We start from the raw sequence: 13,558 nt of genomic DNA, 5'->3' as shown, positions 1-13,558 counted from the left end.
CTAATAACAATGTTGAGGAAAGTGAACGTATACAACTGCCACATTCATTATGACTGGATCCTCTATATGCGTTTTAAAACTAGACAAGTATACCTCAGTATGTACTCATGGTTATCCAAAGTTAACTTATAGAATAGTGCAGAAAACTGATCATAGGAACGGCCTGATCAATGAAAACTCGAAAATATAAAGAAGCAGAAAGTCTTGTTTCCCCGGGAAAATGCATTGTTGATCTGGTCATGACTTGAGATAAATGCCTGTGACTTGTATTTAACTTTGAGTAAATCATGCATTGATGTCAATGGGATTAGAGATTTAGGCAAAAATACAGACTGGGTAACATACTTAGATCCAAGTTCAAATCGAGTCCTTGCTCTATGAATGGATTCAAGGGATGTGCCGCTGTGGCTATACAGTACTTTCTACTCTGTTTCAAGGCAGCATCTTGAACCTACAGCCTTAGAACACACAATTTTGTGTCCTCTAACTAATTGAAGTATATTTGTATGAAAATTGACTGTGATTTGAAATAATCACACACACACACAAGTGAAGTAGCTGAATAATCTACATCCCCCTGAACTTTTTTGCCACTCACACATCAAAAATAACATTCATTAAGCAAACATTCTTTCACCCAATTATACCTGTATGTACACGTGGTTTGTAATGTAATATCACCATGGCAACTGTTACTGGGTTACAACAATGTTCATAAGGATTCACTGTATTCAGCTAATAGTCCAATGATGTCTCCTGGTTAGGGAAATCCAACAACTTAATCTATTCTACCTCCCAACTGCAAATCAAACCCTAGTAGGGTCTAGGGGCCAGTTTGGGATCGAACATAACTCTTCTCTACCAGGGGAGACATCACTGGACCTAACTGACAAAAGTGACCCATACAGATCATTGACAGACAGTGAATTGTAGTTCTTTAGTAAACCAATCCTCCCCATACAGTACATCCTCCCACCCATCAATCCATTCTCACTCTGTCTTCTATCTCATGTCCTCTTGCTTCACCTCTTTCTTCTCCCCATCAATTTTCTCCTCCTTTTCACTCTTCTTTCTCTCCCTCTTCCCTCCCTTCATCAGCCTCCCGAACAGAATGCAGGCCAGGGCGATGATGTGGATGATGAAGTAGATGGAGGTCCAGTAGTGGACGGTGTCGCTGGCCTTCAGCAGGACGAAACCCATACACATGTAGTCATAGGCCCTCATCTTGAGGAACCAGTGGACCCAGTCGAAGGCACTCTGACCCTGGGGCCCCAGCTTGGCCCTGACCGACGCCTCCATGGCCGACTCAGCCGCAATGCACAGGGGAATGGTGAGGAATGACAGGTAGTAGCCAGCGTGAAGCCTGTGCCAGTATGCACTGATGAACATGGTCCATCCAGCCCTGAGAGAGAGAGAGAGAGAGAGAGAGAGAGAGAATTGTGAAACATATGCATCAAATGACATCTTATCTGGCAGTTACAAATATATTGAAAGTTGACTGTAGTTTTGTAGTTTAACAGACTTCTATGAGACAGTTTATTTTAGACACAATACACATGCCTTCTCTAGTGAACCTACATAGGGCCCTTACTTGAGTGCGTAAGCCTTGAAGGGGGAGTTGGGGTAGATGTAGTGATGCAGCCACCACTGCACAGTCATGTTCCAGTAGCGCATCCCGTGGCGGACCTTCACACAGAAGTCAGTGTTGTATGGGTCAATGTTCTGGATGATTTTGAAGTCGTACACAACCGGACTTTCAGGGTCAGGGCTGGAGAGACCGAAGAATCAAAACCAAGATTAAACACTTAAATAATTATGAATGAATGTACTTTACTGTTTTCCCCAACTGGACTGAATATCCTGTGTGAGACTTGCCTATAGTTGACAGTGGGACCCCCTCCCGGCTTGGAGAGCGCCCCCTCTGGTTAACAACCCAGTCCTGCGCTGATGCAGCCAGCCTCTGCCCCACACCATGCAGCGTAGAACCGCATCCGGAACACAAAGAACACCAACGTCATGTAGAACAACCTGGAGGGGGGATAGAGAGAGACCTCATTAATGTATAACTACGAGTGCCAATTGTTTCAGTCATCTGGGAAATCCATCCATTTAGCCTCTATTGTTTAATGGTTTAAATCCTGTAGCTCTCTGGAGAGCGAAAGACAGCGGTGAATGAACTCACAATTCTGTTATGCCAACTCAATATAAAAAAAAAAAATCTACTCTACCGTTCAAAAGTTTGGGGTCACATTCCATGAAAACATACATGAAATGAGTTGCAAAATGAATAGGAAATATAGTCAAGACGTTGACAAGGTTATAAATAATGATTTTAAATTGAAATTATAATTGTGTCCTTCAAACTTGGCTTTTGTCAAAGAATCCTCCATTTTCAGCAATTAAAGCCTTGCAGACCTTTGGCATTCTAGTTGTCAATTTGTTGAGGTAATCTGAAGAGATTTCACCCCATGTTTCCTGAAGCACCTCCCACAAGTTGGTTTGATGGGCACTTCTTTCGTACCATACGGTTTAAGCTGCTCCCACAACAGCTCAATAGGGTTGAGATCCGGTGACTGTGCTGACCACTCCATTATAGACAGAATACCAGCTGACTGCTTCCCTAAATAGTTCTTGCATAGTTTGGAGCTGAGCTTTGGGTCATTGTCCTGTTGTAGGAGGAGATCGGCTCCAATTAAGCGCCGTCCACAGGGTATGGCATGGCATTGCAAAATGGAGTGATAGCCTTCCTTCAAGATCTCGTGTGGCTCAGTTGGTAGAGCATGGTGTTTGCAACGCCAGGGTTGTGGGTTCAATACCCACGGGGGACCAGTACGGAGAAAAAAATGTATGAAATGTATGCATTCTGTAAGTCGCTCTGGATAAGAGCGTCTGCTAAATGACTAAAATGTAAATGTAAGATCCCTTTTACCCTGTACAAATCTCCCACTTCACCACCACCAAGGCATCCCCAGACTGTCACATTGCCTCCACCATGCTTGACAGATGGCATCAAGCACTCCTCCAGCATCTTCATTTTTTCTGCGTCTCACCAATGTTCTTCTTTGTGATCCGAACACCTCAATCTTAGATTTGTCTGTCCATAACACTTTTTTCCAATCTACCTCTGTCCAGTGCCTGTGTTCCTTTGCCCATCTTAATCTTTTCTTTTTATTGGCCAGTCTGAGATATGTCTTTTTCTTTGCAACTCTGCCTCTTCACTGTTGACGTTGAGACTGGTGTTTTGCGGGTACTATTTAATGAAGCTGCCAATTGAGGACTTGTGAGGCGTCGGTTTCTCAAACTTGACACTCTAATGTACTTGTCCTCTTGCTCAGTTGTACACCGGGGCCTCCCACTCCTCTTTCTATTCTGGTTAGAGACAGTTTGCGCTGTTCTGTGAAGGGAGTAGTACACAGCGTTGTACGAGATCTTCAGTTTCTTGGTAATTTCTCGCATGGAATAGCCTTTTTTTCTCAGAACAAGAATAGACTGACGAGTTTCAGAAGAAAGGTCTTTGTTTCTGGCCATTTTGAGCCTGTAATCAAACCCACAAATGCTGATCCTCCAGATACTCAACTACTCTAAAGAAGGACAGTTTTATTGCTTCTTTAATCAGTACCACAGTTTTCAGCTGTGCTAACATAAATGCAAAAGGGTTTTCTAATGATCAATTAGCCTTTTAAAATGATAAACTTGGATTAACTAACACAACGTGCCATTGGAACACAGGAGTGATGGCTGCTGATAATGGGCCTCTGTACGCCTATGTAGATATTCCATTAAAAGAAATCTCCTGTTTCCAGCTACAATAGTCATTTACAACATTAACAAGCTCTACACTGTATTTCTGATCAATTTTATGTTATTTTAATGGACAAAAAAATGTGATTTTTAAAAAAAAACAAATATATTTCTAAGTGACCCCAACTTTTGAATGGTAGTATACCTTTTTTTGATACAAGCAATTGTTTTTAACATTTTTACAAAATCAAGAGTGCTGTTTTGCTACCTGAAGACAAAGTGATGTTCCAGGAACTCTTCAGTGCGGACGTATGCCAGGGGGAAGTACATGTTGGCGGTCAGGAACAGAGCTCCGTAGACAGGCACCAACCTCAGCCTCAGCATGCAGGGTACCCAGCCAGGAAGGTCCAGGGAGCTGGGCTGCCTCAGCCAGTCCACATAGGTTTGGAACCGGAAGAACGGGCCTTTAGGGAGATGCAGGGATAAAATGAAGGGATGAAGAGAGAGCATTGAGGGAGAAGTGGTAGGATAGACAAGGTGAATAGTACAAGTTAGAAAAGACAATAAGGAGAGAGAGGGATCATTGGAGGACAAAAAAAGGATAGATTGCAAGGAGGAGTAGTGTTAATGGGTGATGGACGAAGGAGTGAGTAAAAAAAGGGAGAGTTACAGGAAGGTCATGTAGTGGAAGAGAAAAGCAGACTCACACAATATTTTACTAGTGGCAGATAGAAAGACAGAGAAACAACAACAGTTAAAATGGGTGCAAAAGCAAATTAGTGGCAAATCATACTAGATACATGGTACATTTACACCACACATACACACTGAAGCCATTCACCTGTCTCCATATCAAAAAGAGATCCAGAGAAATGGGTGAACTGTGGATATGTTGACAGTTGCCCTGTATGATAAAAACTAGGGAATGGGGCTAGACAGCCTTACCTGTCATTATACCCACATAGCAGTAGCTATAGGCTATCATATCATAGAGGGAAGGCTCTTGGGACAGTCCACCAATCACAGGAGACTTGGAGAATGAGCTCACTTCCTGTTTCTTCTCCAGGTGAAAACTCTGCACCTCATTGGCCAGACTGACCATCTGAATGAAAACAAGTGGGTTGTTACTGTAAACAACATCATGATGCATTATGCCCTTGCATTTCTGTAATCGTGTATGTCCTCCATCTCTTCTTGTAGATGTACCTTCAGAGTGAGGAGTAGCTGGATGGCGTTGGCGAAGGATGTTGGCGGCGGCAGGCCAAACCATGTGACCAGTCTGAAGAAGAGGAGGTAGAGGAAGGTCCAGGCCAGAGAGAGAGCTGGGGCACTCCTGAAGAAGGTAAACAGGGGAATGGGTGAGAGAGAGAAGATCCTGAGTGTTCTATGCGTAATAGGCCTATCTGCTCTGCTCTGAAGGTTTATTGTAAGTGAAATGTGTGTGGGTATTATTGTTGCTTTAGGTCCTCCAGTGAAGCAGGGGGCAGCGTTGATCCTGGGCCTCTCGATCACCATAGCAACCTGTCAGGTCCATGCCCTCCACTCGCTGGTGACAGTGCTTGGAACATGGATCATCATCAAGAGCAGCTGGCGGTGAGACATTAGTGATGGGGGGGAAGAAATCCATGCAGTTACATACCGAGATATTATTTTTGACAATATGTTGTATCGTTTTGACAATATCGCAATATTTTTTGGCGCTAGTTGGCTGTACCTGCAACAAAACTCCAGTATTTTTTCTTCATAACGTGTTCTCCATCTTCTTTTTAAATCCGGAGCCTATTTGTTTTCAGCACCTACTTCCATGACTGATCACAACTTGTGTTCTCAATGGCTCTCTCTTGTCCCTTTGCAGCAGACATATGGTGAGCAGTATGTTTGGAACATCGAATCGCAAAATAATTACAGTATCGAATCGCAATACATATTGTATCAGCGCCAAAGTATCGTGATAATATCTTATCGTGAGGTCCCTGGCAATTCCCAGCCCTAAGAGACATTATTCAAAATATACAAATGATATACAGTTGAAGTCGGAAGTTTACATACACTTAGGTTGGTGTCATTAAAACTCGTTTTTCAACCATTCCACAAATTTCTTGTTAACAAACTATAGTTTTGGCAAGTCAGTTAGGACATCTACTTTGTGCATCGCACAAGTCATTTTTCCAACAATTGTTTACAGACAGATTATTTCACTTATAACTTACTGTATCACAATTCCAGTGGGTCAGAAGTTTACATACACCAAGTTGACTGTGCCTTTTAAACAGCGTGGAAAATTCCAGAAAATGATGTCATGGCTTTCGAAGCTTCTGATAGGCTAATTGACATCATTTGAGTCAATTGGTGGTGTACCTGTGGATGTATTTCAAGGCCTACCTTCAAACTCAGTGCCTCTTTGCTTGACATCATGGGAAAATCAAAAGAAATCAGCTAAGACCTCAGAAAAAGATTTGTAGACCTCCACAAGTCTGGTACCACGTTCATCTGTACAAACAATAGTACGCAAGTATAAACACCATGGGACCACGCATCCGTCATACTGCTGAGGAAGGAGACGCGTTCTGTCTCCTAGAGATGAACGTACTTTGGTGCGAAAAGTGCAAATCATTCCCAGAACAACAGTTAAGGACCTTGTGAAGATGCTGGAGGAAACAGGTACAAAAGTATCTATATCGACAGTAGAACAAGTCCTATATCGACATAACCTGAAAGGCCACTCAGCAAGGAAGAAGCCACTGCTCCAAAACCACCATAAAAAAAACAGACTACCATTAGCAACTGCACATGGGGACAAAGATCGTACTTTTTGGAGAAATGTCCTCTGGTCTGATGAAACAAAAATAGAACTGTTTGGCCATAATGACCATTGTTATGTTTGGAGGAAAAAGGGGGAGGCTTGCAAGCCGAAGAACACCATCCCAACCATGAAGCACGGGGCTGGCAGCATCATGTTGCGGGGGTGCTTTGCTGCAGGAGGGACTGGTGCACTTCACAAAATAGATGGCATCATGAAGAAGGAAAATGATGTGGATATATTGACGCAACATCAAGACATCAGTCAGGAAGTTAAAGGTTGGTCACAAATGGGTCTTCCAAATGGACAATGACCCCAAGCATACTTCCAAAGTTGTGGCAAAATGGCTTAAGGACAACAAAGTCAAGGTATTGGAGTGGCCATCACAAAGCCCTGACCTCAATCCTATAGAAAATATGTGGGCAGAACTGAAAAATCGTGTGCGAGCAAGGAGGCCTACAAACCTGACTCAGTTACACCAGCTCTGTCAAAAGGAATGGGCCAAAATTCACCCAACTTACTGTGGGAAGCTTGTGGAAGTCTACCCGAAACGTTTGACCCAAGTTAAACAATTTAAGGTCAATGCTAACAAATACTAATTGAGTGTTTGTAAACTTCTGACCCACTGGGAATGTGATGAAAGAAATAAAAGCTAAAATAAATCACTCTCTCCTATTATTCTGACATTTCACATTCTTAAAATAAAGTGGTGATCCTAACTGACCTAAGACAGGGAATTTTTACTAGGATTAAATGTCAGGAATTGTGAAAAACTGAGTTGAAATGTATGTGAAATGTGCTAAGGTGTACGTAAACTTCTGACTTCAACTGTATCAACAGACACTGTACACCTCTGTTCAAAGGATGTAGCTAAACTTCTAGAGTAAACATACTCACGTTTAAAATCAGGCCGACATTCAATATAGTTAACAATCCCTGGAACAAATATTCAAGCACAGTGATGATTTGGTAAATCCTACTACCGCAACAACGTGCCATTCACAACCAAAACCCCTCCCATGGACACAGCACAGTCCATAAATGAAGGCAGTACATTTAAAAAAAGGATCAATCATTCTGCTTGAAATGGTTTGGAATTTTACATTAATATAGCGAACCCATTGATTCTTGAGGAATATTACTTAATGTCTCATAAGCTTTGTTAAACTGTCGTACCCAACATGTAGTGTTGGTCCCGTGCTTCATGAGCTGAAATAAAAGATCCCTGAAATGTTCCAAAATGCTTATTTCTATCAAATTTTGTGCACACATTTGTTTACATCTGTTAGTGAGCATTTGTCCTTTACCAAGACAATCTGACAGTTGTGGCATATCAAGAAGCTAATTAAACAACTTGTCCATAACATAACCTTGTGCTGGGGACAATAAAAGGCCACTCTAAAATATGCAGTTTTGTCACACAACACAATGCCACAGATACCGCAAGTTTTGAGGGAGTGTGCAACTGGCATGCTGACTGCAGAAATGTCCAATTGAGCTTTTGCCGGAGAATTGAATGTTCATTTCTCTACCATAAGCCGCCTCCAACGTTGATTTAGAGAATTTGGCAGTATGTCCAACAGGCCTCACAACCGCAGACCACATGTAGACCACAAGCCAGCCCAGGACCTCACCTGCGGGATTGTCTGAGACCAGCCACCCTGACAGCTCATTAAACTTTTTGTTGTTGTTGCAAACCTTAGACTTTCTGCACAAACTGTTAGAAACCGTCTCAGGGAAGATCATCTGCGTGCTTGTCATCCTCGCCAGGGTCTTGACCTGACTGCAGTTCTACGTAACCGACTTCAGTGTGCAAATGTTCACCTTCGATGGCCATTGGCATGCTGGAGAAGTGTGCCCTTCATGGATGAATCCCGGTTTCAACTGTACCGAGCAAATGGCAGACAGCGTGTATGGCGTCATGTGGGCGAGCGGTTTGCTGATGTCAAGTTGTGAGCAGTGCCCCATGATGGCGGTGGGGTTATGGTATGGGCAGGCATAAGCTACGGAAAAACAAACGCAATTGTATTTTATAAATGGCTATTTGAATGCACAGAGATACCACGATGAGGCCCATTGTTGTGCCATTCATTGTGTTCAGTGTATATTTCCCATCAGGACCCAACATAACATTTACATCATTTAGCAGACGCTCTTATCCAGAGCGATTTACAAATTGGTGCATTCACTTTATGATATCCAGTGGAACAACCACTTTACAATAGTACATCTATATATTTTTTGGGGGGGAGGGTTAGAAGGATTACTTTATCCTATCCCAGGTATTCCTTAAAGAGGTGGGGTTTCAGGTGTCTCCGAAGGTGGTGATTGACTCCGCTGTCCTGGCGTCGTGAGGGAGCTTGTTCCACCATTGGGGTGCCAGAGCAGCGAACAGTTTGACTGGGCTGAGCGGGAACTGTGCTTCCTCGGAGGTAGGGAGGCGAGCAGGCCAGAGGTGGATGAACGCAGTGCCCTTCTTTGGGTGTAGGGACTGATCAGAGCCTGAAGGTACGGAGGTGCCGTTCCCCTCACAGCTCCGTAGGCAAGCACCATGGTCTTGTAGCAGATGCGATTTTCAACTAGAAGCCAATGGCGTGTGCGGAGGAGCGGGTTGACGTGAGAGAATTTGGGAAGGTTGAACACCAGACGGGCTGCGGCGTTCTGGATGAGTTGTAGGGGTTTAATGGCACAGGCAGGGAGCCCAGCCAACAGCGAGTTGTAGTAATCCAGACGGGAGATGACAAATGCCTGGATTAAGGACCTGCGTCGCTTCCTGTGTGAGGCAGGGTCGTACTCTGCGAATGTTGTAGAGCATGAACCTACAGGATCGGGTCACCGCCTTGATGTTAGCGGAGAACGACAGGGTGTTGTCCTGGGTCACGCCAAGGCTCTAAGCTTGTTTTATGCCATTGTAACCAATGTTAAACATTTCATATTATGGATATTTGTTCCTTGCATCCATAGCCGTCTATGAATGTGTTTACATTTCTCCAGCCCCATAAAGGAGTGGAGGGATGACTGCTTTATCATTTTAACCGCAGATTGGCCTAAATTTCAAGTGTCATTTGTGAATGTCGTCAATCTAACTAGGCTGCATGATAAAACATGCATTTTACCTACATATCTTCCCCATGAATCCACAATCCTATTGTAGAGTTATGGCAGACAAAGCACTTACCCTGTCCTATTTGCTTATTCTTGAGACAGCCTACAGGGAGGTCAGAGACCTGGCAGTGTGGTGCTGGGGCAACCTCAGCAAGATAAAGGAGCTGATTGTGGACTACAGGAAACGGAGGGCCGAGCACGCCCCCATGCACATTGTTGGGGAGCAGGTTGAGTGCTTCAAGTTCCTTGGTGTCCACACACACAAGTTGAAAAGGGCAGAACACCTCTTCAGGTTGAAAAGATTTGGCATGGGCCCTCAAGTTCTACAGCTGCATCACCACTTGGTATGGCAACTGATCAGCATCCAACCACAAGTCACTAGACTAGAGAGTAGTGCTTTTGGCCCAGTACATAACTTGGGCCGAGCTCCCTGCCATCCAGGACCTAACCCAGGCGGTGTCAGAAGGACCTAAAAATTGTTAACACTCCAGACAGTTCTGATAAGGGAAAACTGATGCACCAAGTCTGGAACCAACAAGCCACCTAGTTAACCAATTTTTTTAACTTTACTTACCTAGGTAAGTCAGTTAAGAACAAATTCTTATTTTCAATGACGGTCTAGGAACAGCAGGTTAACTGCTTTGTTCAGGGGCAGAACGACAGTGTACCTTGTCAGCTCTGGGATTTGAACTTGCAACACCACTAGTCCAACACTAACCACTAGGCTACCCTGCCACCCCAATAGCTATAGATGATCTGCATTCACCCTTTATTGCCCTCTTGATTGGTCACCATTCATCCCATTGCCTAGTCACTTACCATCTACTTCAATTCCTTAATACCACCGCACATCAACCTGGTACCATGTCTCTAGCCAAGTTATGGTTAGTCAGTTATTTCATTTATTTCTCTTCACTGTTGGGAACAGCCCATAAACCAATTCAGTTAGTTTACAAAGCATGTGAAACATTTGATTAGTCACTCCCAATAGCCAACTCTGAGCAAAAGTCAGAATTACATTATTATAAATGTCCAGCAATCACACATCTAACCCTAATGCAGCCATTACATGTAGTCAATTATTGTGTAGAGGCCTTAACTAGCGTAGTTTCCACCACATATCAAGTAAAAATTCTCACTTCAATGTGGTCAAATGTTTTTATTATTGAAAAACAGGAAGTGTCAGTCAGCCTCCATTTTAATCCTCTTCTTCCTCATCAGCTCCTCCAGCACCACCCTGGCCCTTCTTGGCATTCTTTCTCTTGACACGGCCAGGGCGTCCGCCACCGTATGGTGAACGCAGGGAGAAGTCAATGTGCTTCTGGCTGTCCAGGCGCACCACGAAGGAGGGGATGTTGACCACCTGCTTGCGCACACTGGAGGGAGAAAGGAGAACTCAGTGAGTGGTTTGTTCCTGCCCACTTAACAGCATAGACAAATAACCATCTACATGGGAATAGTTTGCCATCAATGATAGGCCTCATTCACGAGGAATTCTTGACACCACAGGAAGTCTGAATATTAATTGTAATCATTGGCCTGCCTGATGAGGTAAAGTACTCTTACCAAACTAAATTGAAGACCATGCAATTGCCTTGCAAGCCAAATACACTTGACAGTTTGCTGTGACCATTGGTCCACATCTGCTTGAGGTGCAATCCTCCATACATTACCTGTCAGCAAATAAGACAGTAGCAGTCTGCCTCTCGCTTGGCTCTGGGCAGTCTTATAGACAAGGTATACAGTCTTACTGCATTGACCTTGCTGAAACTGTTTGCCTATTCTTGATGGGCAGGCTTGGCCCTGGGCAGTCATAGACAAGGTATACGGTTTGTTACCGAATTGACCTTGCTGAAATGTTTAACCACACTCAGGGATGAGCTATCGTTTGTGAGGCCCTCTAAGGATTGAGAAAGTAACTCGTGAGTTGTGCAGTTTAAACTCATAAGTTACCTGAACAGTTAGTGAAGGCGAGAGAATTTTAGAAATGTACATGTTAAAAATGGTTAAACAACCACAAATTCATCATAGAGCCTATTTAAAATAAGAGATCAGTGTAATGACCTACTGACTTGTCCTTTCTAGCATGGCCATCTAGTGACCATCGCCAACAGCTTACCGGATGTGCCTCTGGCGGATGAGAACGCGGGCATGGTGGATGCTCTTAGCAAGGCCCAATTTGAAAACCTGCGTCTGGAGCCTCCTCTCCAGGAAGTCCTCCACCTTCAGGCCCAGGATGTAATCGAGCTTCATCTTGCCCTCGTCCAGCACACCGATCCTCACCAGACGCCTGAGCAGGGCGTTACCTAGGAGACAGGATGCAGCAATTAAGTCACTGATCAAAGAAGGGCCCACTAATCTGGCCCTAATCAGGGACTGATTGAGACCTGGAACCCCAGGTGGGTGCAATTAATTCAGGTAGAACAGAACCAGCAGTAATCTGGACCTCTATGGGTAAAGTCTGAATACCCCCGATTTAAGGCATCTGGAAATCTGACTGACGGCCTCATTCACGAGGAATTCTTGACACCACAGACAATCTGAATATCGAATATTTAAATCATTGGCCGATCTCACTAGCTAACAGCTCAAAGGACTTCTACAAACAGTCAAAATATAGCTTAGAGTACAATCTAGCTGTGGTGTACCTTCAAAAAGACGCTTGGGGTCCTTCTCATCCAGAGTGAGCAGCTCTCTGGCGGCCTTGCGGATCTTGGCCAGGGTGAACTTCACCCTCCACACCTCACGCTTGTTCCTCAGACCATACTCCCCTGAGAGATTAAAGTTAATTTACTGAAAAAAATGACATGGTATTTAAAGCCCAGCAGATTCAATATAAATCAAAAGTTGCTATTTGCACACATACCGATAAGTTTAAGCTCCTGGTCGAGACGAGACTTCTCGAAGGGGCGGCGGGGGGTGACGTATGTTTTGCGACAAACCCAACTCCTGGCAACGGGCATAGTGGATCAAAGTGCCTGAGGAATAAGAATTGATGTCTGTTCAGTTCCAACATTGCGATTACACAAGTGATTATACTGAATTTCAACCCATGTTAATTATTCTGCAGACCATTTTAAGTCATACACACATTAATACTTAACACGTTTAGTAAGGCAGTTACGCTATTAGCAAAATATAAGTAGATTTAATTGTATTGATTAAGGTCAGTTCACCGAGGCTCCGATAGTGGTACTCCGTAACTTGGCTGGCGAAACCAAGTGGGAACTTGTTAGCCATTTAACTAGCGTCAAATGACTCACAAATAGAACATTTATATTAAGGAATTTGTTTCCCTGACCTATACAATTTCAAATTGTAAATGTAGTTTGATAAAGTGTAAAGCTTTTAAGATGAAGAGAACTACAGCACAGTAATGTCAGGCCTCACCGGCGTTATGTCACTCTTGCTAGCTAGCTAGCTAACGTTAGCGTGCTAACAACGTTGTACAGTGCGTGTACGACTGACATGACCGAATAAAGCATAAGTTATGCCAAAAATATACAAAAGATGTTGGTCGGTGTAACCGAAATGCACAACTAAACGTATAAATACATTACTTCTCAACATTGCGACCCTACTTCTATGGAGGAAAAAAAAGACAAACTGAAGCGCATAGTACGTTATTACCTGTGTTCCACAGGCCAGCGCGATAAAGAGGAAGTCAAATTGGATCTCTCCTTATTTATAAGGATCCCGCGAACTACATTTCCCATAAATATGTGACGACACCACTTCAAAGCAGCAGTTGGTGAAACAACTCTATCTGTTGTTCAACTTTAAAACTACAGCGTTGTTCGTCAAACTAAAACCGTTTCTGTTTACTTGCTGAACAAGAACAACTAACTTTTCATACAACTATCTAGTCTAATGTACTACACGGAATGAACGTTGGATCACTTAGGTATGCCG

The 13,558-nt window shown here is 43.5% G+C and overlaps 1 protein-coding gene and 1 pseudogene across 1 annotated transcript; both read right to left on the bottom strand.

Moving 5' to 3' along the window:
• Positions 1 to 780: 780 nt before the first annotated feature.
• On the bottom strand, positions 781 to 5,400 carry LOC115188956 (lysophospholipid acyltransferase 7-like; annotated as a pseudogene).
• Positions 5,401 to 10,785: 5,385 nt separating this feature from the next.
• Positions 10,786 to 13,299, bottom strand: LOC115188946 (40S ribosomal protein S9). The gene is made up of 5 exons (XM_029747778.1): positions 13,277 to 13,299; positions 12,513 to 12,624; positions 12,295 to 12,417; positions 11,766 to 11,952; positions 10,786 to 11,022 (listed from the first exon to the last, which is right to left on the bottom strand). The coding sequence occupies exons 2-5, from the start codon at positions 12,607 to 12,609 to the stop codon at positions 10,845 to 10,847; spliced, it is 585 nt and encodes a 194-aa protein (XP_029603638.1). The 5' UTR covers positions 12,610 to 12,624; positions 13,277 to 13,299; the 3' UTR covers positions 10,786 to 10,844.
• Between the last annotated feature and the right edge of the window lie 259 nt (positions 13,300 to 13,558).

The sequence above is a fragment of the Salmo trutta genome, chromosome 3 (assembly GCF_901001165.1).
Source record: "Salmo trutta chromosome 3, fSalTru1.1, whole genome shotgun sequence".
In the NCBI taxonomy this organism is placed as follows: domain Eukaryota; kingdom Metazoa; phylum Chordata; class Actinopteri; order Salmoniformes; family Salmonidae; genus Salmo; species Salmo trutta.
The sequence above is the reverse complement of the archived record's forward strand: the minus strand, read 5'-3'. Positions and strand labels throughout refer to the sequence as shown.

What these genes read in the sequence shown, in the direction of transcription:
- LOC115188946 (XM_029747778.1), bottom strand. Translation starts at nt 12,609, where the DNA reads ATGCCCGTTGCCAGGAGTTGGGTTTGTCGCAAAACATACGTCACCCCC. An exon ending in CCAGGAGCTTAAACTTATCG is followed by an intron (nt 12,418 to 12,512) that starts GTATGTGTGCAA and finishes TTAATCTCTCAG; the next exon opens with GGGAGTATGGTCTGAGGAAC. An exon ending in ATCCGCCAGAGGCACATCCG is followed by an intron (nt 11,023 to 11,765) that starts GTAAGCTGTTGG and finishes TTCTCCCTCCAG; the next exon opens with TGTGCGCAAGCAGGTGGTCA.